This window comes from Triturus cristatus, chromosome 7 (assembly GCF_964204655.1).
Source record: "Triturus cristatus chromosome 7, aTriCri1.1, whole genome shotgun sequence".
Classification (NCBI taxonomy): Eukaryota; Metazoa; Chordata; class Amphibia; order Caudata; family Salamandridae; genus Triturus; species Triturus cristatus.
This window is the reverse complement of record NC_140590.1, coordinates 388,138,460-388,164,304: the sequence shown is the minus strand read 5'-3', so window position 1 is coordinate 388,164,304 and position 25,845 is coordinate 388,138,460. Positions and strand designations below refer to the sequence as shown.

Sequence of the window (25,845 nt, the reverse complement as noted above, 5' to 3'; positions counted from 1 at the left end):
CTGCCGATGTGGGGGTGCAGCTTCCGCTGACATGCGGCTCCGTACTGGCCGTCCTGCGGGACTTTCGTTTACAAATGTTTGCTCGCTTTCAGGCGCTAAGTGAGCAGTTTGACTCCCTGTTGTCGGCTGCGGGCCGTGAGCGCTCCGTCTGTCATCAACACGGCGTGGGTCTGCCAGTGCTTTTGTCCTCTTGCGGGGACGCAACGGCTGTGTGTGATCGTGCTACACTGGTGCCTGCATCTGGCTTTCCCGGCACCCAGGATCAATTGCTCTCCAGCTTAACAGCGGATACTTTGTTTCCCCGTTCATTGCTGCCTGCTTCATTGTTGCCTGCCTCACCGCGTCTGCAAGAGTATCCAGCTGAGCAACACCCAACATCCTCGAGGAATCGTTCACGGTGGCCTACTGCTTCTTTTCTGTGGAACTCCTGTACTCTACATGCCATGTCTGGACTTTATGTGGTGCACAAAGGGACCTCTACAGATGGTCGGCGGCCATTTTGGGATTCTACTTCACCATCTTCTCCCAAACGGCCATATTGTCTTTGTCTGCACGGGATGCGGGGCCTTCATGTAGGGGCTGGCTTAATCTCAAGCCCGCGATCGGGCCAGGGCTAGACTGATTAATATCGCCATGGTTTCACGGAGGGGCTGGACTGGGACTGGAACTGTATGTGTACTTTGTGCGCATTCGTCGCGATTTGTCTTCCTTCATTTACATTGTTGTGACAATTCATTTTCACACGACCGCTTTTGGGGTAGTGGGTTCTCAGTGTGTGGAAGCCAAAGATGGCCGATGGTTTAGGGCGCTCTGATGATACGTAGGCTCCTCCCCACCTTCTTCCTTTTGGGAGTTTAGATTAGAATAGTCCTATTCTTTTCTCACCCCCTTTAACATAGGTGTATTGTTTTCTTATCTTTCTTTACTCTATTCTTACTCTCTTTCTTGTCTATATTTCGGGTTTATTGGGCGACAGGCACTATGCTGGGGGGGGGGAAGGCCGTAGCCTCCGCATTGGTGTAGGGTGGGGGGGTAACTTACTGTTTCTAATTAGTTCTATGGGCCTTTTTTCTCTTTCTGTTTCTGCGCTATACTTGTTTCGATTCTGGGTCCGGGTGGGGGGTTGACTGAGTGGGGGCGGCACTGGAGGGGTGCGTACTTGCTCATGTGACTATCCTGTTATATAACTGCATTGCCTCACTGCCTGCGATTTTACTTCCATTGCTGTCTTAATGATGCTCCTGCTCTCCCGTGTGGTGAAGATATCGTGCGGACTCGAATCTCCTTGGTTCTTATTCTTCACTGACTATTTCCCTGATAAACTTATTTTGAAAACTTTAAAATTAACCTTCACTTCTCCTTTCCCTGGGGTCAAGGATCTCTCCAGTGTATGTTTCATAAATCGTTGCTAACCTTGACCGTTGAAGCACAGGGGTCGTAATGTTTGTATCAGTGCTTAACCGTATCGTGGCCGGCCTGAAGGTTGTAGGCCCGTATTTGTTCTTTTAATATGCACGAATAAAGGTTTAAAAAAAAAAAAAAAAAAAAAAAAAAGAATGTATATAGAGCCCCTAAATATTCAACCATATTTTGAATAAGAATCTGAAGACCCTAATGCTGCTATGTTTATTTATTTATTTATTTATGGTATTTGTAGAGCGCATCACTCATCCCGAGGGATATCACGGCGCTTAAACCAGATGAACACAGCCAATAGCAATAACAGAAGGATATTAGTGAGAAGAGGGGAAAAGGTGCGTTTTCAGCTTTTTACGGAACAGAAGGTAATTAGTGGTGTGTCTGAGATCATCTGGAAGCTCGTTCCAGCTCTTGGCCGCTAGGTAAGAAAAGGAGCGGCCGCCAGTTCTAGCTTTATATATACGTTTCGTCCTTGCTAATGCTGATTGAGTGGAACGGAGGTTCCTGGTAGGGACGTAGAATTCCATTTTGTCCTGGAGCATGATGGGACCTGTCCTGTGCAGGGCTCTGTGGGCATGACAGAGAAGTTTGAATGCGGCCCTCTGGCGCACAGGGAGCCAGTGGAGAGTTTTCAGGCATTCGGATGCTGAGTCTAACTTGCCTTTATCGCAAATCAGTTTGGCGGCTGCATTTTGCAGTACCTTTAGGCGAGAAAAAAGATGTTCATTCATCCCCACAAATAGTGCATTCCCGTAATCAAGACGACTGACCAGTAAGGCTTGAGTAACTGAGCGTCTGCAGTTCAGCGGTATCCATGGGAATAGCCTCACTAGGAGTTTCAAGATGGCGAAGCCCTTGCCACAGAGGGATCGCACATGATCTTTCATGGATAGCTCATCATCCATGATAATTCCCAAATTCCTGGCGTGTTGTTTGGGGGTAGGGGCCAAGCCCAACGTGGGAGGCCACCACGTGGCATCCCAGATTCGCTTGGCACCCCCAAATAAGAGGATCTCCGATTTTCCAGCATTTAGCTTCAGGCAATGAGAGTGCATCCATTGAGCCATTTCCGCAAGGCAGCCTTGTAATTTAGTTTTAATAATTTCAGATTTTTCATTTAGAGCCACCATTAACTGCGCGTCGTCCGCATATGAGCACATGCCGATGCCCCACTTCCTTCCAATGTCAGCCAAGGATGACATATAAACATTGAAAAGGGTGGGGCTCAGCGATGCGCCCTGGGGGACCCCGCAGTCAATGGAGGTAGAGCTGGAATGAGATTGGCCCATGTGTACAGTCTGGGTGTGATTACTCAAGAAGGAATGCAGCCAGTTCAGGGCATTGGACTGCACTCCCTTGTGGCGGAGTATGTTCAACAGACATTGATGGGAGACCGTATCAAATGCTGCTGACAGGTCGAGCAGTATTAGTGCCACTGTTCCTCCTTGATCTATGGAGGACCTAATACTGTCCAAAACTGCCAGCAACGTGGCCTCAGTGCTGTTGTTGGCTCTGAAGCCTGTCTGGGTAGGATCTAGGAGAGAATTAGTCTCTAAGTATTTGGTCAGTTGGGCATTGACCAATTTTTCTAGAACCTTAGAAAGATATGGGAGCTGAGAAATGGGTCTATAGTTCTCAGGGTTGGCAATCTCAGAACCCAATTTCTTCAGGAGAGGGATCACAGCTGCATGCTTCCAGACATTGGGAAATATGGCAGTTTTGAGAGATTTATTAAAAAGTTGAGTGACCAAAGGGCAAAGTGTGAGTGCAATCTTGGAGAACACAAAATGAGGGCAGGGATCCAAAGGAGAGCCCGATTTAACTGATTGCATTGATGTTAAAACATCTTCCCCTGAGAGTGGTTCAAAATCCGCTAGACAAGGGATAGTTCCCATATCTGGGGTATCTGAATCTAGTATGGTGTTAGGGGATTTTTCTATATTGATATTAGCAGATCGGGAGGAGAAGTTTGAGTAAATTTTCTTGATTTTTTCTGAGAAAAAGGTACTCTGTCTTGATCGAATATATTGATTACCAATTGGTGGCATCGTTATGTAACAGGCATTCAGGCAAAATACCATAGTCCTGTTGGATCATTTATCTGTGAATAAAGATGAGGTACCCCCCGCCAAATTTCAGTACTGTCAGAAAGAATTCCTATATCTAGGACATAAGATTGAGAAAGGAGAAACAAAAATGTCTCAAGAGAATCTCTGCCATGTTGCAAATGAACCGTCCCTAAATGCAGAGAAGTCAGGATGTTCCTGGAAATGGTTGGCTACTGTCGTCAGTGGATTCCCAACTTTTCCCTAGTGGACAAGCCTCTACAGATCTAAAGTTGTGTTAAATCCGCTCCCATGGGACAACGATTGTGAGAAAGCCTTCCTCAAGTTGTGAGAAAGCATCTGCTGTAGGAATGCCCAACTAAAAGAAGCCTTTTATTCTGTAGTGCTCTGAGAGGTGAGGGTGCTCCCTAGCAATGTTAACTCAAACCAATGGAATCTCGAAACGCCCCATCGCCCATGTTTAAGAGATAAAGACTGGATTGAGAGACAAGTCCAACACAAGTAAACTGACATTTGCATTGCGCTCATCTTCAACCATTTATGGCTATTCCAGTTGACCCTCCTTTGCCATGAGAGGAGTGTAGGGAAGATATCTGGGAGCAAATGAAATGATGGTATTTTGCTCTGTGCATTTCTGAGAGAGCATTTAGAAAACACCTGATTGAAAGTTGGCCAGACACAATTAAATCACAACTCATTCAATACCATAACTCTTGTCAAAACAGTCTTCTCAAATTGTCAATAAATGTTTTGCAAATGTTCCGTGCATCACTAATCCATCTTATACTGTTCATTTTGATATATTCGCTCTCGGTATCTAAAGGCATATTCCTCCTCCAGACATTCTTTATCAAAATACCTTCTCAACTGACTTAACCAAATCAGATAATTCTATTTAGTTTAAAAACTTGAATAGCAATTTTTTTTAACTTATGTTAGACACAGATTTCATTGATTTCTTTTAACGTTAACATAAATCAATCATATATTTGGATTTGTGTATAATTGGTACAAGCACACATTTTTTATTATAATTTTTACTGTTGGTCATTTGTGAAGGCTGCCCTTCAGTGATGAGTGTAAGCCTCTTGTTTCCCATGCTTGTATTTGTAACCTTCAGTCTCTCTGGAATGCGCTCTGCGTGGTTGTGTGACAGAGGCATGCATGACTAAACCATGCGTGTCTCTGCTAGACGGCCCCAACATAAAATGCGTCTTTAACGCATTCCTTTACCATGCATGCCTTTGCCACACAGTTTTGTGGTAAAGGCATGACTGTTAAAGGGACGTGTGGTAAAGATCACACACCAACCTTCCATCCTGAGCCCTAAAAAATACTCTGCCCCCCCTGAGCCCTAAACCCTCCCCTGACCTTTCCCCCTGAGCTCTAAACACTACCGGAACCATCCTGAACACTAAACACTACTCCAATGCCCCTTCCTGAGCCCTAAACACTACCCTGACCCCCCGCCCGAGCGCTAAACACCACCCTAACCCCCCATGAGCCCTAAACACTACCCTGACCACCCCAGCCCTAACAACTGCCCAGATCCCCCTGAGCGCTAAAAACTACCTGTAACCCTCAAAAACTATCTCCACCCCCTAAAACCCGGCTCCAACCCCACATAGCTCACTGCATCCTCTCCTGATACTACCTGTTCCTGGGCCTGCCCATACCATCATCAACTGCGCACTGCCTTATCCACACATATGCGTGGTTAAGACATGTGTGGTTGAGCTTGGGGGGTAAATGCACGGTTGGCTCTGCACGCGTTTCCCATTCTGGTTCAATGTCTTGCAAACCTGAAGTAGTTCCGGACCGAGGTAACAGAATAGTGATGCCACTGCTCATTGCACCCCATTCGTCCTTGTTGTTCATTTTATCTGAATGGTGCAAACAGCCCCACTCACAGTGAGTCACGGTGGCTGCCAGGGCCCTGGTGTTACAATGACTTTGTGTGATCCATGACTGTGAATATAATTTGGAATGGAATTGTTGCTAAATACTACCTTGAACACCTCAGAAGTGAGGCATGTGAAAAGTATGTCACGGGTGGGTATATGTGCATCAGAGGGCCTAAAAACCTGACAGTTAACTATCCGTCCAGATATAGTAGTTAAGACTACATTAGGGTCCATGGTCCTGTTTTACTTACCCTGGTTTGGCATTTCGATTTGAAACTGCTCCTTTTCCTGAGACTCTTCCTTCTCTTGTGAGGCCTCTACCCTGCTGGGTGCTTCCAGATGACTTGTTTGGCCTTCAATTGAAAAGAAATCATAAGATTATCAGTAAACAGTTGATCCCTTTAATGGACATCGGGCTTTCCTGATAACCACGAAATGTCCCATCAAAAGGGGGGTTGAGGCAGAAGCATTACAGCGGACTCACCCTGCTTCCAATTAATCACAGTTAAGTGAATCACAGTGGAGTCAATGCACGCTCATGAGCGGTGTGTACACATCTGTATCCACCCAGGTCAAGCTCATGGTTTTTAAGAAACAATTAAGAAACGGTTGAGAGCCGTGGTTGTCCGTTCTAATTTGGCATCAGCAAGGGCCACAGAACAAGACAAGATATTAATCATTATTAAAAGCTGATGACTAATACCACTAATAGTGCAATTCCATTTGTAAGGTAATATCCCTACATACAATAATTTAAAGGTTCCAGGGACGCACAAGACAGGCAATAGCAAGTAAACCATGTGCACAATGCCGTAATCCACTGCTGTTAGGTGGTACGGTGAGGTGAGTAAATCAACAAAACAACATCAAACTTATTCCCTCTTATTACGGTTAACAATTGTTGGCTTGCTGGCACTCACTGTTTATAAGTCTTTTTACTGTTCTTGTGACGAACTTGGTGAACCGGATGTTAAGCAGTGGGTTATCCGGATTCATTGAGGCAAGGATAGCTTGTCGACAAGTGCGAATGCCAAGTTTGTCCCATTCGCTCTTTAGCAAGATCTTTCGATCGTCAAGGAGTGCAGGACAAAGACATACCACGTGCACGAATGATTCCTTGCTGCTCCCACACCCCCTGCACATTATGTTGGTATTTGTGCGGCCCCAACTTGGCAAGTGATACAGGAATGGCCATTCCCCCATTCTGAGGGCCATAAATATTTTTTTCCACAGCACTGAATAGGGCCATAACAAATGGGACACCACAGTCCCTGGCATAAACCCTGATACAATTGACCAGGCGTGCTTACATTGTGCCAGTTGGGCTCTATCCGAGGGGAAAGACCAGAGGCGGACGTTTCTTTTGATGTGGATTTTAAGTGCCTGCTATGTTGGATTGGAGCTCCAGATTTCATCTGCGTCCAGGAGTTTTAAAGAGTCTTGTAAATAACACCGGTATGATCTACCAAGCTGACCGGCTGAGATTTCCTGCCACAAAAGGGCCTCCAGGCTTCCTTCTCTGGAGGTACACAACTTGTTACACAGCCTGATGAATGCTCCAGCCCCTACCGCTCGGTGATCTTGGAGACCAAACTTAAGATGTATTTGAGTGGAGGATGACATTTTTGAAACGCTCAGCACTTGTTTGAAGATTCTTGTTATTGTTTTGTTCACAAGGCTGTTGTATTTCCCTTGCATGATCTCCTGGCTGTAGGTGAGGAAGTTGATGATTTTTTCCTTCATGACACTTCTAAGTGGGATCAGGCTTGGGCCGGACAATTGCCTTGCGAGGGTCTTAAATGCCACCTGGATTGTCAAAGCTTTGGCTTCTACCTCGTCTCTATGTTTGGAGAATGAACCCCTTCTATCTATGTGGACCCCCAGATACTTATATGAAGCAGCCCTATCAATGCTTTTACCCTTCTACTGCCACCCGCCACCTTGGTATTTCCTTAACCCAAAGGTGATTGCCCTTGTCTTTGATAGGTTCAGTTCCAGTTCCTTTTCGGTGGTGTAAAGAGACAACCGATCGAGTAGTCTCTGCAAGCCGACCCTGGTGTGGCTGAGCAGGACAAGGTCATCTGCATACAGTAAGTTGCCCCGGCGAGTTTTGGAGGATGAGAGTTGACTTCGTCGAGTGACTCCGACAGATTAGAAATGGAGATTGAAAAGAAGGGGCGCTAGCACACAACCTTGTTTTACTCCGCGAGAAGTTTGTATTTTTCTTGAGATATACGATCCGTCCCCAAATTTTATACGGATCCATGTGTTAGTGTGTAGTGCAATTATGGCTTGTAGGAGCACTGGTGGAATCCCCTATTTCTGCAGTTTGAGCCATAATCGGCTTCAGGGTACGCGGTCAAAAGCGGCCTTAAAGTCAACAAAACAGCCATGCATTAGCAGTCCTGACACTGCCACTTTGTCCAACAGGACAGCTATTGCAAGTAAGTTGGTTATGGTGCCTGATCTTTGCACAAATCCTGTCTGGTTAAAGGGTATAAGATAGTTTTTTGTAGCCCAAGACGCCAGATCTTGAAGGAGCAATTTGGCGTAGTCTTTTGATTCCACATCCAATAGAGTAATCATCCTGTAAATTTTCGGGTCTGATCTCTTGCCACCTTTGTAAAATGGGTGTATAATGGTGCCACGCCAAGATTCCGGTAATACCTGGTTGGTCCAGCAATAAGAAAATAGGGGTGCCAGTGGTTTGGCCCAGAATTCTGTGTCCTGTTTATACAGAACCTGGGGTAGACCATTTGGCCCAGGAGCTCCATCTGAGTGACCCTCAGTTATAATTTGTGCTGTTCTTTCCATTATAATTTCTAGTGTTGTGGGTGCCGATTGAGGCGGTTCTTCATGCTGGAGCAGCGAATTGGTATCAGTTGCCCATGGCATCCTTATGTTTGATTCAGCAGGTTTCTCGGGTGTCCCAACATGTGTTGTACCTAGCAGTTGGCATAAATTGAGTTGCGGGGCCATAGCTGGAGGTTTGGCCAGTCGACCTTTTTCCTTTTCTGGTTCTTCGAAATGGGTTGTTAGAAAAGATACCCATTCGGCTTCAGAGATGTTGGCGCTACTTTGTCCTCCTAGTTTATGTGTTTTTGAATGAACAAGCAACCAGAAAGATTTTGGGTTATGGTTTTTACTTGCATGTGTCAGTTTTAACGAGAACTGCTCCGACCGCTTGCTTTTCTCTAGAAATATTGCTTGTCGAAGTGCTTTTTGAGCTTGCTTATATGTATTGAATATGTGATCTTCCCCAGGGTGCCTACATGCTTGTCTTAGCCCACTATTGCGTATTGATTTTAATTTCTTAATTTCAGCTGTTATCATTGTTGAATTACCTTTTTTGGTTTTTCGTGTGGTACGTGGGAAGTTCCCGGGAGAAGAGTTCCCTTGCTGTAGTAAGCAGGAATACATCGATGCTCCTTGAGTCTTGCAGGGCTTTGCATTTGGTCATTATTGTTCGTATAATTGGATCTGACCATTTCAACCATTGAGGTTTTCAGTGTGAATTCCTCCTGAAGTCGGGCTTGTCGTAGTGGGGTTTGTTTGTTCTAAAACATCTGGCCAAGGTGCGTCATACTCTTCAGGAAATTCTTGAAAGAGGTTTGTATTATAGTCGACAGATATTAATCAGGCTGTTCTTCTGTGATTACTTTGTAGTTTGCACAAGATCAGAATTAGGTGGTTGAACTTGGATTTTTTCACCCTGACGCTTGGTGAAATATAGACATTGATCAGAATCAGTTGTTCAGTCTGTTTGGGGTTACAAATCCTTATGCCGAAAATCCACTCTTCCTCAAATGTCAGTTGAAATGTATTAACATTTAACTTGGCTGAAATGTAGATTGAAAGTCCGCCTCTAGGTCGGACAGACTTGTGCAGCCTCTGGGCCGGAGTTCTATACTCCAAATATCCTTCTATTGGAAGACTAACCAGGGACCATGTTTCCTGCAATAGTATAACCTCGTGGTGTTTTAAAAACTTTATCACGTCTGGAGATTGAAGTTTCGGGGTAAGGCCGTTGATATTCCACGAACATACTGAGAGACCGGGTTGAATACCAGTTCAATTGTGGTTTCCTCCATTCAGGGCCGCTGGCAGCCATGCCCAGTCAATCGCCGTGGTTTTTGGCTCCTCTATTTCAGGGCAGGTAGCCCTTCCAGGGGATCGGCCTTTAGCTGATCTTAGTATTGAAAAAGATGGTGGTCCGGATTTATCTAATGAGGCCGGGGATTTTGCAAGAACCGATGGAAACCGTGGTTCAGTTTGGGGAACTATTTTAATGCCCCATTTCTTAAATAGGTCAGACCTTAATAATACCTCCTCCTTAATTGCTACAGCTGAAAAAGTAATTAACATCGGTTCGGTGGGTTGATTACTTCTGATGGATTTAAATTCAATTGAAATTACATCAGTAGATTCAATATGACGCAATTCAGAGGTAGATTAAAAATGTTTCAGGATGTTCCCTCTGTTCAAGATATCATGTGGTCCTTGAGTGAGGTATTCAGGGATAAATAACAATTTAGCTTTTGGGTTTGTTGTAGTAGGATCCTGTCCGGGGATCTTGTGGTTATTTATTATCCATTGTCTGGTGTAGGTCGAGTCTCCTTTGAATGTATAATAGTTGTTGCTTGTGTCCTACTTGTCCGCCTCGAGGTTGGTAGTCCACTATGCTGGGGGGATGTTTACCCATTTGTGTTATGTCTGGATTCTTAAGCAGTGTTATCTGAAAATTCTCCTTGCCTCTTGACCTGTACTCATCCTCATACTGTTCGTGGCTTCTCTGTTTTGGTTCTCCTTTGGTGTATTTGTCATATTTGTTGGGATTGTCGGAGCTTCTAGGCCGGTCCTGAAGGTATAAAGTAATGTTTTGACTTAGTGACCTTTTCCAGCTCATCTAAAATCAAGGGCTGTCTAGTCTTTGCTGATACCTCTCCCCGGGCCCCGGGTGGATCCTTGTAGTCTTTACAGTTGATGGATGCCAATGGCGCCTTGCTAATTGGCTCTGTTATTGATTGTGAAGGTCATTTTTGTGATGGTGGGTGATTGCTGTCAAAACTTGCAGAGCTGATTGAGCCAAGTCGTGTGTTACCCTTTTCGGTGTGGGGGAGGTCACTGGTCATGTCTTGAGTCACTGTGCTGCGTTTATTGTGTTTTTTTCGTAGTCTCTTTCTTTCCCTTTTGCTCAGACACTGTAGATTGTAGGGTTTGTAAAAGCTGGGGCCAGACAGTAGTGGGTTCAAATGCTGCTGAGGCATGACCTTAAATCGCGTCTTTTGTTTTGTTAAATTCTGTCTTAAAGAAAGATAAATCCAAGAGGGAGCGATCATTGGGCTCTCCTGACTTTGTTTCAGGGGATTCATGATGGACCAAGGCAGGAGGCGTCGTTGGCATTAGCGGTTTGATGTTATCTGGGGAGGTCCTGGTCCACTGTGCTGCTTGAGGGGTAGAGTTTATCTTGTTTCCAGGAGAGCCTATGTTGTTAATGTGAAAGTTGGTTTCCTGCTTTGAAGGTGATCTCAGGTTGAAGGGATAATTATCGCTTGAAATAGATATTGGCGATGAGCTTTGTTCCTTATTTAATTGATGGACTTGTTGCGAAGGAAAAAGCGTGTCTTCTGACCGAATAACTGATCTTAGCCTATTTCTTCCAGGAGCAGAAAATTCGTCCCTTGTAAAGTGGCCATCTGGGGATGTAGAGGTGACCTGGTTGTAGGGCTGGTCGTGAATCAAGGCCTGCACTTTAATCTGAACTGGGTCTGTATTAAGAAGTGTTTGGGAGGGCTGGACTGATGGGGGCGGTGTTTCGTTGGGGTTGGTTAGGACTTGGGCTTTGGTTCCACGTTTCTTAAAGAAATCTCTGAGGGTCCTCTTTTTTACGTCATTGATTGTTTCATCTTGCGTATTATGCTGTTGGGTTGAAGGCACTACAAGTGTTGTTGTTTCCGTCTCGGTGGTGCGGCCTGGGGGGGCCATATCCCTGTTCTGGGTACTGCTGGTTGGGGGGGTGATGCGCCGAGAGGTGGGGTAGTACCGTCTCTGATTCCGCAAGTGTTTTTATCAGTTCTTTGTTCAACTTCTTGCGCGTTTTTGCTGTTTCTTTCCTAAGCCTTCCGGACCGCATTGTAGTATAACTGTGACTTGGGATGGCTACTCCTCCTTTCTTTGGCACTTTGTCTTCCTTGTAGGACAGAGAATGTCGCCTTTACTTTTATTTATTGCGGGTTTTAGCCCCAGTGGGCGGCAGCCAGACTCCACTCTGTTTCAGGCTACTCCCACTGCCTGCTTAGGACCTGCTCGCACTCACAAGGAGAGGGAATGGTGAGTGAGCGTAGGGAGCCGAGAGCGGGTGAGCGGGGGAGCAAGAGGGGCAGCTGCTGCCGCACCAACCTGTGCTGATTGACCCTGCTCAACCCCTCAGCTCGACCCCTCTGCTCTTCCAATGCCGGCTCCAATCGCGGCTCAGCTCTCACCACCTCTCGCCGTCTAACCTGCTCACACTCACAGGAAGGAGGATGGTGAGCGAGCGGGAGGAGCGGGGGGGGAGTGGGGGAGCAAGAGGGACTGCCGCCGCCGCACCAACCTGAGCGGCTTGACCCTGCTCAACCACTCAGCTCAACCCCTCAACTCAACACCTCTGCTCTTCCAAACGCCGTCCCCAATCGCCAGTTCTGCTTTGCTCCGTCTCCGCTCCGTCTGTACAGGCGACTGACTGCGGCTGGCTGCACGGGTCTCCTCCTCCTTCACAGGTGAGCACGATCAACTCAATTACAACCTGGTTAACTTGGGGAAGTTTTGCTATGGCAGGCCACCTTTCCTTTGTGCCACGGCTTGCCAGTGGCTTCCCAGCAAGCAGGACACTGCTGCCCACCTTTGGCTGTCTGGTTGACTGGTTGCGGGTTTGCAGGGTCTGGTTACTGGCTGCTGGCTGCCAGCTCACCCAGTAATGGTGGCGCACTCATGAAGGCACTGATGAAGGCGGGCTGCTCGCAAACACAGCTGCTACCGTCCTCTGCAGGGGGCGTGGGTGGGGGCCACAGGTTGCTGGTTGCAGGCCCCCCCAAACAGTACCTCTGGTGCTTCGCTTGCTCGCTCCGTCCTGCGTTTCCGGCTGCGCCGTTGCTCTGCTCCGCTCCGCTCACTTCCGCTTCCAGCTATCAGGCTAATTCCTATTATACACTTATGGCTTGGAAAAATATCTTCTGAACCACTCTCTAGATGTTCTATACGTTGGCCCCCTCCCCACTCAGACCCCGCTCAGTCTCCAGAAGTTGTTGGATAGGTTCTCAAACTTTATGACAAATCTTGATCTTACTCTAAACCAGTCTAAGACAAACATAATGGTGTTCGGGCCAAAGCAATTTAAGAGCACATCATTTATTGTAAGTTGTTCCAAGATTTGCCCTGTTTCTACCATCTCCTATTTGTGTGTTCTTTTATATGTTTCTGGTGGCTGGTCTATGCTACGCTGCAATGGCATAGCTATGTTTGAGAGGTGTGGAGAGGTGCTTTTAAAATCTGTACTAACATTAGGCCACAAACCCATTAAAGACCTTGTTACAGTTTATAGAACAAGACGTCTCTCGATCGCCACATATGGCGCCTGGCTGTGGGGACTGCGGGAGTACGACATGATACAGAAAGTGTAGAACAGATTTTTGAGACGTTTGTTGTCAGTCCCTCAATATACCGCCACATATTTATGCCATGCTGAATTGGGACTGGATTACATAGACAAAATCATCAAACTCCACCCTGCTCTATTGTGGTTGTCAATCTGGTCCAACCCCTCAAACTATTTTACGCGCCAAGTAGTAGATGACGGTCTGTACTTGGAAAATAAAATTCCCTGGCTGATGTACATCAAGGATGTATATACATGGAATGTATATCAAGGAACTAAGTTGCACTCTTGGTATTCCTGACCTTTTTGATAATCCCAGTGGTTTGCTTTCAAGCATGTCCTAAAAGAGACGTTCTTTGATTTATGCCGTTCATTGAGAATGCGCAAGGAGGTCAGGAAGGACTCCATGAGCAAATATTCTTTGCACACAGCCAGCCCATTGGCTGACTCATATTTGGTTTGGGTTCCAATGGTTTCTATCAGCACTCGATAACATGTCTGAGATTCAACATTTTGCACTTTAGGATGGCCTTTGGGTCGCCGGCTTCATATCATGTGATTTTACCACTATGGCCCTGTGATGACCATTTTACTCAAAGCACATTGCACTAATTGTTTTTCCGTAAATATTGTTTCGCCTAGACGTCGTTTCTTGCTGCCTATTCTGAAATATTCGAATCTTAGGCACATGGTTTATATCCATTTTTACCCTCTTTGTACATCTTTTGCCCTGCGGTGAAATTTCCATTGTGTGTCATCAAATTGCGGAATTTTTTGAACTGACTTTTATGTTTTTTAGCGGCACTAGTTGTATATATTGCTTTTAGGATTGCAAATGAACTTGTTTTTATTGTTATTACTTGCACCTTTATGGTTAATACATCTAACCAAATAAAGTAAGACTTGACTAGTTCTGTGGAAGACTCCCCAGTGGAGTCTAAACAAATGGGCTGTTCTACAATGTGAGAATCCAAATAAACACAAGAAAACATTTCTCATAACAAGTTTAGTGTTGTTTCTTTCATGCGGAAAGACTTTGTTTATTTCTAGGTGCGGTAGCTTGGTCCTGCTAGTTTCCTAAAATCTCGTTGGGCTGAGGGTGAAATTTGCAACCAGCTGAACACTGAGGTGATGGAGGGCTTGTTTCTGATAGCTCCATAGTGACTGCTCCCCATATTTTCAGATATCTTGGCAGAGTCTGCTAGGATTTTGCACTGACAGTTCTTTTACCGACATTGCAGGACCACTTTTGGTGAAAATGTTTATCGCCAATTGGTGTGCCATGTTATGGCGGCTTGGTGAGCCGAGTGCCTTTTTTTAGTTTTTCAATATCAAATCCCCCAAACCTGGGCATGTTTATCATGACACCCTATTAGCATTCTTTCAGCATGCTGGGTCATTCTGGATTGTTTTTAAACGTGCCTGAGATGCTAAACTCTGCATGTCAGTCCCATAGATTTAATGCACATACTGTAGTCCTGCCTGACCTTGGATTCATACTGTGCAGGTGTATGGTTTATTATATCCAACATCAGCAGATACAAACATTGTTTGCTCTCACTAATTCTATTGAAGATGATCTAACTACTTTTGAGGGTTGGCTTGCTTCCACACTACATACTCACCCCTGTCAAACTTATGTCTAACCTGGGCAAACCATATTCACCTAATAATTAGCAGAAGCCAATATTTAAAAGTGGAGTTCAATTCAAGAAAACTCTATGCGCCTGCATTGAAAGTAAAATTCGGAACACTAATTAGAGAGTACAAGCAACTCATAAGATGCACACAAGCCAAGTATTATTCAGACAGGATTAATGATTCACCTAATTCCGCCCAGGCTGCTTAGTCCATTATTAGAGATCTACCCTCGTCTCAAGCTGATTCTCCACAGCAAATACCTACACAGGCCTTCTGTAATAATTTAGCAAATTTCTTTCATGATAAAAAATCCCTGCTGCCTAAGTGAAAAGGAATGGGCCAGTATCTTGAATCCAGGATCACCAGAGTGACTCCGAGTGCTGGTTGGCCGGCCTTCTGATCAGAGCCTCAGGGACAGAAAAGACTCCAACCTCCTTGAACCCAGCACCTGGACTCAGCCCGCTGTAAGTCTTGTCCCTCTAGAGGTGACACCCCACTACTGGACCCTTGGAAGTGGGCCTGAAGGTGCTCTGCAAGTCCACCTCTGTCCTGTGGGCAGACAGACCATGCGCACCGCATCACCTCTCAGCTCCGCTTCAAAGTCGCCCCAGCACGATAGATCCCTGACACCGGCATTATAGCGCACAGTCTCATTGGAACCGTCTCTATGCAATGCATCCTTGATGAGGCATTCACTTCACAAGCCCCTCGTCAGTGCCATCTTCGTAACCATCGGTGGGCGACGCCTCTTCGACCCAGGACTCTGTATCGCAAGCCCCTCTTCGATGGCATCAATGACGGCAATGCATCAATGACAGCAATGCAGGACTCTACATCGCAGCCTTGCAGTTCCGTAGAATGGCTGCTGCATGACAGATCCTCGATATGGGATCTTCCAACACTCCACAACCAGGAATTAAGGTACTTTGTTCAGAGAGCCTAACTAGGTCCCTGTATCTGGCCCATGCTGCATAGTGGTCGGCCTGAACCTGTGACTTTGTCTCGGTCTGGCACAACTAGATAACTACAGTTGGCGCTTTGCGCAAACAGACACTATTTTCACTTTAAAAATTGCATATCTCCGGTTGTACTGGTTGGATTTTTGGCATTTTAGTCTCAAATAGTTTATTGACTTTTACTGTATTTTTCTAAATTGGTGTGGGATTTTTTTAGTGTTGTGTATTCACATTATTACTGTTTTAAGTACAGCATAAATATTTTACACATTGCCTCTAAGTTAAGCCTGACTACTTTTGTGCCACGCTACCAGGGGGTTGAGCACAGGTTAATTTGGGGTTTGCTTGTGTTTCACGCTGACATAGACTGTGGTTGCTGGTTGAGTAGGCTATCACCCCCACCCTGAACCATTAACACAATTTCCACAGTGTGCGCTGCGGTGTAGCGTCCATTTTGAGTCCAGCAGGCTCTGTGTTGCTATGCAATTTGTGATGTTGCCATATGTATATCGCTTGTGCTTATGAAGAGAAAGTTGCTTGTTGTAAGAGTAGAAGGTTGGTCATCTGACTTGTCAAAGTCTGAGATCCTGGAATAAACATTGAGAATATTAAATTGTAATTTGTCTTTTAAGGTTTGTGGTGTCGGATCATGAAGCACTATCGGCTGCACAAAAGAGATAGGGACTTGTTAACTTCTATGGTGAGTATGTATTAATTGATACTGGTGTTTGGTTAGTCCTTTTGCTGAGTGGAACAAACCACACTAGTCGGGTGATTTGCCGCTGGTCAAGATTTAACTTTGCGTGTGTGTTAACACCGTCCTGGTGTTATTCCACAAATCTCTTAGAGCAACTGTGTACTTTGAACTTTCTTTTAGTGGAACAGAAAAGAGTTTTGTTTTGATTTTGGTTTTAAATAATTTGCTATTGTGAAGCTGGTCTCTGTTGAGTAAGAGCTGTTATGAGGTCCTGCGAGTTGCATCACAGGGTGCCACACCAGTATTGGTCGGTCGGTGTGTGTTCTGTGCTGGAATTGGGCATTATATCAAAGAGTGCCATGCTATGGGTAGATTATTTTGTTGTGTTGCACTGATATTGGGAGTTAGTGCTGTTGCATGTAGCTTACTGATTCACTTAGACCTGACGGTATTTCAGGTAACATTCATTGAAGTTATACTGTGTTATAGGTAGAGAAAAGACACATTTTTTCAAGACATTACGGGCTCTATGTAGTGAGTATGTGAGGATACCAGTCTGTGAAGGGGGGGGGGGCCCTTCAGAGTGTAAGCCTGCTCACTACATCACCACCAACATTGGGTTAGACACGTAAGGCTTAAACAATGGAATAAGATCACTGTGAATAAAGGATTGTTGCAGTTTCCTCCCACTGTCATTTCAACCTGAGAATAATTGAGAATTTGAGGCAGGTATTATATAAAGTGAACCCCTACCTTGACCAGTCTAATATGAAGCTGTGAATGCATGGGAGCATGTAGTGCATGTAAGTCACAGTCATCAGGGATGGATACACCTCTAAGAATGCTAGATGTGACGAGGGTGAAGGGAGAGTTAGAGGAAATCATTAAAGGAACGCTAGATCTGGGGTTTATAGATGGGCACTATGAAGAAGAGCTTTTGTTTCTGTGTAAGGAACCTACTAGGAACCCGATAGGCATGTTTGCATGACAACACAAGTCATTGCAGGGGATAGTCATAGAATTTGGAATTGGCCTATCCAAAAATGTGACTCAAAGGAAAAATTTTAGGATGTTCATGAATGAAGGTGCACCTAAGAACATGCAAACTCTTGAGTTAAAACAGCAGGGAGCATAACATTCCGTTATAGAACAACACATAAAAGTGTAGAGATAGATGGGATCAGAAAAAGTAAAAAAAGATGGCGAAGATTGGACTGAGGGTACTGAGAGTAGGAGTGATTTTGAGGTTAAAGCTTACCCACTGAGATAGGTGCATGGTGGAGCATATGTGCTTGTGTCTTGGAGTCGTGGTGATCTTTTCACATTTACAAACCAATTTCCAAATTTGGGAGAGAGCCTTGTTCAGTGGATGCATGTTGACAGATTTTTGAAAATTTCAAAGGTGCTTCAAGAAGATCCGAATATGTTCGATACTGTTGTTCCCAATGATTTGTGGACTGAGTGTAAAATAGCTGTTCAGTGGCCAACTGCAAAACCCTCTGATGAATGCTCAAACTAATGCTCCGTCTGCTGTGGTAATGGAATAGCATCTGTAGGAAGGTGGAATCTGACTACATGGTTGCCTCCACTTTTTTCCTGGTGTTTTGATGGTTTTTGACTTAGTTTGGCTAGGAACCTGCTATTCAGATCCCCAGCCTATCTGCTTTCTCTTATAAATTGATTCCATGTACTTTAGGTACACTCCAGATTGGATTCTGGAATACCCATATGAGTCCCTAGTATATAGTATACTATGTACCCAGGGCATAGGTACCCCAGAGGCCTAACAGGGACTGAAGCATGTATTGTGCCACCCCTGGAAAGCCATGCAAAATGACACCACAAGTCTGCTACTGCAGCCTGGGTAAGGTAGTGCATGCACCCCTTACTGAGGTATAGGTTCACCATACCCCACCTAACACTGCACATAGTAACCTATCAGTCAACCCTATGGCAGGCTTATCAATCCTGAAGGCAGGGTGCTTGGTTATGTGTGAGAGGGTGCCCAGGCTTGAGCTGAGCCCCTCTGCAGCCTTTTTAATCTCTTCTACGGGGTTGTCAGTGGTGCAGCCTGACCATATACTCTTAAGTGCATTATATCTTAAACGGTTAATGCTAACTTTGGACTGGCTGCACGGAAACATGTCGTGTTTGGTGTCAAACACCTTGGAATCATACCCCCACATCATTTATTGATGTGAGGATATGATCCCACTCTTCTAGAGGGAGAGACATGGCAGTACTGGTATACCCGGTAGAAATCTAATAGAGCCCTGGCATAACAAAATGGATGATGCAGCCACAGACACGGGTCTGGCCTCCTGCTGCTGACCGAAACTCCGGCAGGGGTGGCCTGGACAATAGGTCTCCTGCCACAGGGAGGTGTAACCACCTCCCAGACAGGCTTATGTGTATTGGGGCTGGGTGGGAGCACTCTCTGAGTGCTTTGAAGTCCTGCACTGGAGGCACATTTGGTGTCCCTGTGCATAGTCCAGCTCAAACCGGTTCAGGGGCTTCAAGCCCCTGCTCTGGCGTGAAACTAAACAAAGGAAAAGGGTGTAGCCACCCCTCTTTCCAAACCCTCCCATAGGTGGGTCCCCAGAGCTAGTCCAACCCCTTCCTTAGGTATAAGTAAGGAACCTCTGTAACCAGAACTTTAGATATCCATGGACGAAACACTGAAGCTGAATCCTGGAACTTCAATGCTCTACTAAAGACTAAAGGACTGAAGAAATCTCCCTTGGAGTCAAGAAATGACTCCCCTGCTTGGCAGGCACCAACGAAGCATTTTGCCGGTCTGCGTCTCTGAAGCTCCCACTGGACTCCGAAGTAATTGCAGCCCAGGAAGAGGATTTCCAGTCATCTCAGAGGCCGATCCAAGTCTCCAGCAAAGCTGAGACCCTCAGCCCTTGTGAGTAGAGTGGAACCGGAACTCCTGGTCATCGTGCACTTTTGCAAGTGCAATAACGTCTCTACGTCTCTTGAAGTTGTGCTTGGGGTTATTTGTAGCCCCTACCTCAAGCAGAAGATCCACTGAAGATTGTCAGCCTAGTCACCCCGAGTGACCCGTGGGCTGCCATTTTGTGTTTCCTCTCGAGGTCCCTTCACGATCCCTGGTCTGTCGATTGGTGGGTCCCTGAGGGGGTAACTTTGAATTTTCTTAGGCATCCCTGGTTGCTCCAGACGTGCACCAGCTCCCTACCAAGTGGTGAGTCCCACAGATCTTGCTGGTCTACACCGAAGCATCTTTCTCCTTTCTGCGTGGGTTGCTGATGCCAAGGCTTGTTGTGTCCAATCTGGGCACCGATACTGCAGCACTCAACATCCTTTGTGGGACAGCTCGAATCCAGCTCTTGGTTGCCCTCGACACCTCCTGGTCCTCGTGGCTGAAGAGTCAAGCTTCACCTCCTTCACCTGAAATCTCCTGACATCGCTGGGCATCGCCTATCACCTTCCTGGTCACTGGCAAGTGACCCAGACTCTGTCCCCTCTGCTTTCAGGTTCTTCTCGACTTCGATCCAGGCTTGGATCTCTTCGGACACTTCACATCTTCCTGGCATCAGCACTTCTTTGCCAGCTCCCATTGAAATCGACGACGCGACCCAACACCATTTGACACCTATGCACCCGGCTTCCCTGGGTGAGGTAACACGAGTACTCCGGTGCTCCCTTAGGTGTTGACCCCAGAACTTCCTAAGTCCCAAAGCGTTTGGTCCTGACTCATTTCTAAGTGTCCCGAATCTTTAAAAATCTAACTGCGGCTTTCCCCATAGAAGCTAACGGGAGCTCGCTGCTGTGTTCACACACTGCACACGGCCCCCGTGGGTCCGCTGTGTCACTACCTTGGGTGGTTCCTTGGGCTCCCCGCGATTCTACAGACTCTAGGCCTTGTGTCTAGTTAAGTTGTGGTTCTTATACCATGATTTTAGTATATGGTTTGGCTTGCCCCTAGGGCCTGACGTGTATTTGTGCTATTTTACTGCCATATTTGAAGTGAAACTTATGTGTTTTGACCTCTAGTCTCATAAAGAGACTAGGAGGGTGTGTTTAGAAATAAATACATATATTTTATATATATACCTGGTGTGGCTGTCTTTCATTTAGACACTCAAGAGATTACTGGTAAAACAAACTGCTTTACAATCCTTCAAGACTTATCCTGAAGGCAGCTCGCCATGGCTACCACTAGGATAGCTTTCAATAAAGGTTGTCTTTAACCTATCATCAATAAGGGGTTGTTTGAACTGGTACAGTGTGCCCACTATAAGTAGTGAACAGCATATGCCAGGCAAACTTCTCACAGCATTGTCAGGTGGTAAACCTTTTGAAAACTAAGGTTTTGATTTGTTGAAGACCTTGAGGACTACACGTGTCCAATGAGTCAGTCCATGCCTATTATGAAAGACTAATGCATGTCTTTCACCTCAATCGTGGTGTCAAGAACCCTGAGCAAGGAAATCTCTGTAAATTTGTGTACCAGCTTGTTCCTGGGTTCCATCCAGAGATTATGTCACACATCCAGAAGAATGTGATTTGTTGGAAGTCCAAGCCTTTAGATGAAATCCTGCGATACACAAAGTATTGCAGTGATGATTTGGAAACCAGACGATAGAGAATTAAAGAGAAATTCATGCTAGCTCAGACGAAGTTAGCCCAGAAGAGATTTCATAATGGTCATATCCAGCAAATTCTGGCTATAGTTCTAGTAGTGGAAATGGAATGCAGAAAGTTGGACAACAAGGTGGTGGACAAATGATGCAGGGTGGAAATGGTGTCCCACTTAGTAGAGGACAAGGAAGGAATGTTGACCCAAATTCGGGAAAGGATAGCACTATGTTGAAGAAAACTACGCATGTCATTATTGTAATGAGTTTGGCCACTGGAAGCGTGAGTGCCATTCAATTCCAAATTCAATGCAGCCCAAGCTCACCAGAATCCCTTTCTGAGTTCAGAAACTTTCAAACTTTCGACACTTTTGGAGATCCAGGGTCTGGCCAATCACAATGACGGTGCCTGACAGGGGAGGAAAATTGCATGCTTGACACAGTCTTGGAGGTAGTCCAGAGTGGCCTATATGTAGAAGCAGAGGTGAATGGCCACAATGACGGTGCCTGAGAGGGGAGGAAGATTGCGTGCATGACACATTCTTGGAGGTAGTCTAGAGTGGCCCATATGTAGAAGGAGAGGTGAAAGGCCACTCCTATTATTTTTGATGGACACTGGTGCTACTCATTCTACTGTTAGGAAAGTGAAAATCCTGCACATATCCCTCTCTGGTAAAAAAGTCCAAGGTGTAGACACTGCAAACAATCGTATGGAGAATTCTGTTTTATCAAGGTCCCTGTAAAAATAGGTCCCCTTGAAGAGGACTATCAGTTTGTGTTTTTGCAAGCTTAACAGTGTGATTTACTTTACACCAGATGGTATCAAACTTCTTAGACATGTTAAAGATGCTTTAATGATTTCAATTGAGCACTCAAAGCCCGTTGATGGGCAATTCCCTGTTTTGAGGAAGGAGGACTTGCCATTCAACTTAAAGGACTCTGTAATGAAGAAAGACTGGAATTACTCTGGCAAAGATATTGACCTAATTAAAAGGGTTGAACCTGCAAAGATCACAATAAAACTAAATGCTCAAATACCTTGAACATCCTAATATAACCTTTCACCAGAAGCAGTGACTCGAATTTCCCCGCAATTGAATCCATGTTAGAGTAAGGTATTTTAAAAGAGATTTTAGGAGCTCCCTGTAATTGTACGATCATGTGATTACAGGAAATAAACAAAAAGTGGTGGGACGTGCAAGACCTGCAAAAGCTTAATAATATTGTTGTCCCATGTTGACCTATGGTACTGAATCCAGCTTTAATACAGGTCCAGATCCCTGGTGACACAGTCATAGATTTGTGCCAAGTGTTCTTTTGCAATCTATTGTATGAAGACAGACAGTTTCTCTTTGTGTTCATGTTCCAAAACAATATTCTGGCATGGCGCCAAGTTACTTAAGAATGTATATAGAGCCCCTAAATATTCAACCAGGTTTTGAATAAGAATCTGAAGACCCTAAAGCTGCTATGTAACTCTGTCTTGATCGAATATATCGATTACCTATTGGTGGTGTCGTTATGTAACAGGCATTCAGGCAAAATACCATAGTCCTGTTGGATCATTTAGCTGTGAATAAAGATGAGGTATCCCCCGCCAAATTTCAGTACTGTCAGAAAGAATTCCTATATCTAGGACATAATATTGAGAAAGGAGAAACAAAAATGTCTCAAGAGAATCTCTGCCATATTGCAAATGAACCCTCCCTAAATGCAGAGAAGTCAGGATGTTCCTGGAAATGGTGGGCTACTGTCGTCAGTGGATTCCCAACTTTTCCCTAGTGGACAAGCCTCTACAGATCTAAAGATGTGTTAAATCCGCTCCCATGGGACAACGATTGTGAGAAAGCCTTCCTCGAGTTGTGAGAAAGCATCTGCTGTAGGAATGCCCAACTATTAGAAACCTTTTATTCTGTAGTGCTCTGAGAGGTGAGGGTGCTCCCTAGCAATGTTAACTCAAACCAATGGAATCTCGAAACGCCCCATCGCCCATGTTTAAGAGATAAAGACTGGATTGAGAGGCAAGTCCAACACAAGTAAACTGACATTTGCATTGCGCTCATCTTCAACCATTTATGGCTATTCCAGTTGACCCTCCTATGCCATGAGAGGAGTGTAGGGAAGATATCTGGGAGCAAATGAAATGATGGTATTTTGCTCTGTGCATTTCTGAGAGAGCATTTAGAAAACACCTGATTGAAAGTTGGCCAGACACAATTAAATCACAACTCATTCAATACCATAACTCTTGTCAAAACAGTCTTCTCAAATTGTCAATAAATGTTTTGCAAATGTTCCGTGCATCACTAATCCATCCTATACTGTTCATTTTGATATATTCGCTCTCGGTATCTAAATGCATATTCCTCCTACAGACATTCTTTATCAAAATACCTTCTCAACTGACTTAACCAAATCAGATAATTCTATTTAGTTTAAAAACTTGAATAGCAATTTTTTTTAACTTATGTTAGACACAGATTTCATTGATTTCTTTTAACGTTAACATAAATCAATCATATATTTGGATTTGTGTATAATTGGTACAAGCACACATTTTTTATTATAATTTTTACTGTTGGTCATTTGTGAAGGCTGCCCTTCAGTGATGAGTGTAAGGCTCTTGTTTCCCATGCTTGCATTTGTAACCTTCAGTCTCTCTGGAATGCGCTCTGCGTGGTTGTGTGACAGAGGCATGCATGACTAAACCATGCATGTCTCTGCTAGACGGCCCCAACATGGTAAAGATCACACCCCAACCTCTCATCCTGAGCCCTAAAAAATACTCTGCCCCCCCTGAGCGCTAAACACTACCCTGACCCTTCCCCCTGAGCTCTAAACACTACCCGGACCCCCCCTGAACACTAAACACTACTCCAACGCCCCTTCCTGAGCCCTAAACACTACCCTGACCCCCCGCCCGAGCCCTAAACACCACCCTGACCCCCCTTGAGCCCTAAACACTATCCTGACAACCCCAGCCCTAACAACTGCCCAGATCCCCCTGAGCGCTAAAAACTACCCGTAACCCTTAAAAACTATCTCCACCCCCTAAAACACGGCTCCAACCCCACATAGCTCACTGCATCCTCTCCTGATCCTTCCTGTTCCTGGGCCTGCCCATACCATCATCAACTGCGCACTGCCTTATCCACACATATGCGTGGTTAAGACATGTGTGGTTGAGCTTGGGGGGTAAATGCACGGTTGGCTCTGCCCGCGTTTCCCATTCTGGTTTAATGTCTTGCAAACCTGAAGTAGTTCCGGACCGAGGTAACAGAATAGTGATGCCACTGCTCATTGCACCCCATTCGTCCTTGTTGTTCATTTTATCTGAATGGTGCAAACAGCCCCACTCACAGTGAGTCGCGGTGGCTGCCAGGGCCCTGGTGTTACAATGACTTTGTGTGATCCATGACTGTGAATATAATTTGTAATGGAATTGTTGCTAAATACTACCTTGAACACCTCAGAAGTGCGGTATGTGAAAAGTATGTCACGGGTGGGTATATGTGCATCAGAGGGCCTAAAAACCTGACGGTTAACTATCAGTCCAGATATAGTAGTTAAGACTACATTAGGGTCCATGGTCCTGTTTTACTTACCCTGGTTTGGCATTTCGATTTGAAACTGCTCCTTTTCCTGAGACTCTTCCTTCTCTTGTGAGGCCTCTGCCCTGCTGGGTGCTTCCAGATGACTTGTTTGGCCTTCAATTGAAAAGAAATCATAAGATTATCAGTAAACAGTGGATCCCTTTAATGGACATCGGGCTTTCCTGATAACCACGAAATGTCCCATCAAAAGGGGGGTTGAGGCAGAAGCATTACAGCGGACTCACCCTGCTTCCAATTAATCACAGTTAAGTGAATCACAGTGGAGTCAATGCACGCTCATGAGCGGTGTGTACACATCTGTATCCACCCAGGTCAAGCTCATGGTTTTTAAGAAACAATTAAGAAACGGTTGAGAGCCGTGGTTGTCCGTTCTAATTTGGCATCAGCAAAGGCCACAGAACAAAACATTAATCATTATTAAAAGCTGATGACTAATACCACTAAGAGTGAAATTCCATTTGTAAGGTAAAATCCCTACATACAATAATTTAAAGGTTCCAGGGACGCACAAGACAGGCAATAGCAAGTAAAGCATGTGCACAATGCCATAATCCACTGCTGTTAGGTGGTACGGTGAGGTGAGTAAATCAACAAAACAACATCGGACTTATTCCCTCTTATTATGGTTAACAATTGTTGGCTTGCTGGCACTCACTGTTTATAAGTCTTTTTACTGTTCTTGTGACGAACTTGGTGAACCGGATGTTAAGCAGTGGGTTATCCGGATTCATTGAGGCAAGGATAGCTTGTCGACAAGTGCGAATGACAAGTTTGTCCCATTCGCTCTTTAGCAAGATCTTTTGATCGTCAAGGAGTGCAGGACAAAGACATACCACATGCACGAATGTTTCCTTGCTGCTCCCACACCCCTGCACATTATGTTGTCATTTGTGCGGCCCAACTTGGCAAGTGATACAGGAATGGCCATTCCCCCATTCTGAGGGCCAAAAATAATTTTTTCCACAGCACTGAATAGGGGCATGACAAATGGGACACCACAGTCCCTGGCATAAACCCTGATACAATTGACCAGGCGTGCTTACATTGTGCCAGTTGGGCTCTGTCCGAGGGGAAAGACCAGAGGCGGACGTTTCTTTTGATGTGGATTTTAAGTGCCTGCTATGTTGGATTGGAGCTTCAGATTTCATCTGCGTCCAGGAGTTTTAAAGAGTCTTGTAAATAACACCGGTATGATCTACCAAGCTAACCGGCTGAGATTTCCTGCCACCAAAGGGCCTCCAGGCTTCCTTCTCTGGAGGTACACAACTTGTTACACAGCCTGATGAATGCTCCAGCCCCTACCGCTCGTTG

At 45.3% G+C, this 25,845-nt stretch overlaps 1 protein-coding gene across 3 annotated transcripts in view; it reads right to left on the bottom strand.

Annotated features, from left to right (window-relative positions):
- LOC146809756 (scavenger receptor cysteine-rich domain-containing group B protein-like) overlaps positions 1 to 25,845 on the bottom strand; it is a 450,060-nt gene that overhangs the window by 239,455 nt on the left and 184,760 nt on the right. For all 3 annotated transcript variants that reach the window (XM_085616608.1, XM_085616607.1, XM_085616609.1), the window contains exons 6-7: positions 24,526 to 24,627; positions 5,641 to 5,742 (exon numbers count right to left, since the gene is read on the bottom strand). In XM_085616608.1, coding sequence (XP_085472734.1) covers positions 5,641 to 5,742; positions 24,526 to 24,627 — 204 coding nt within the window. The remainder of the gene's footprint in view (positions 1 to 5,640; positions 5,743 to 24,525; positions 24,628 to 25,845) is intronic.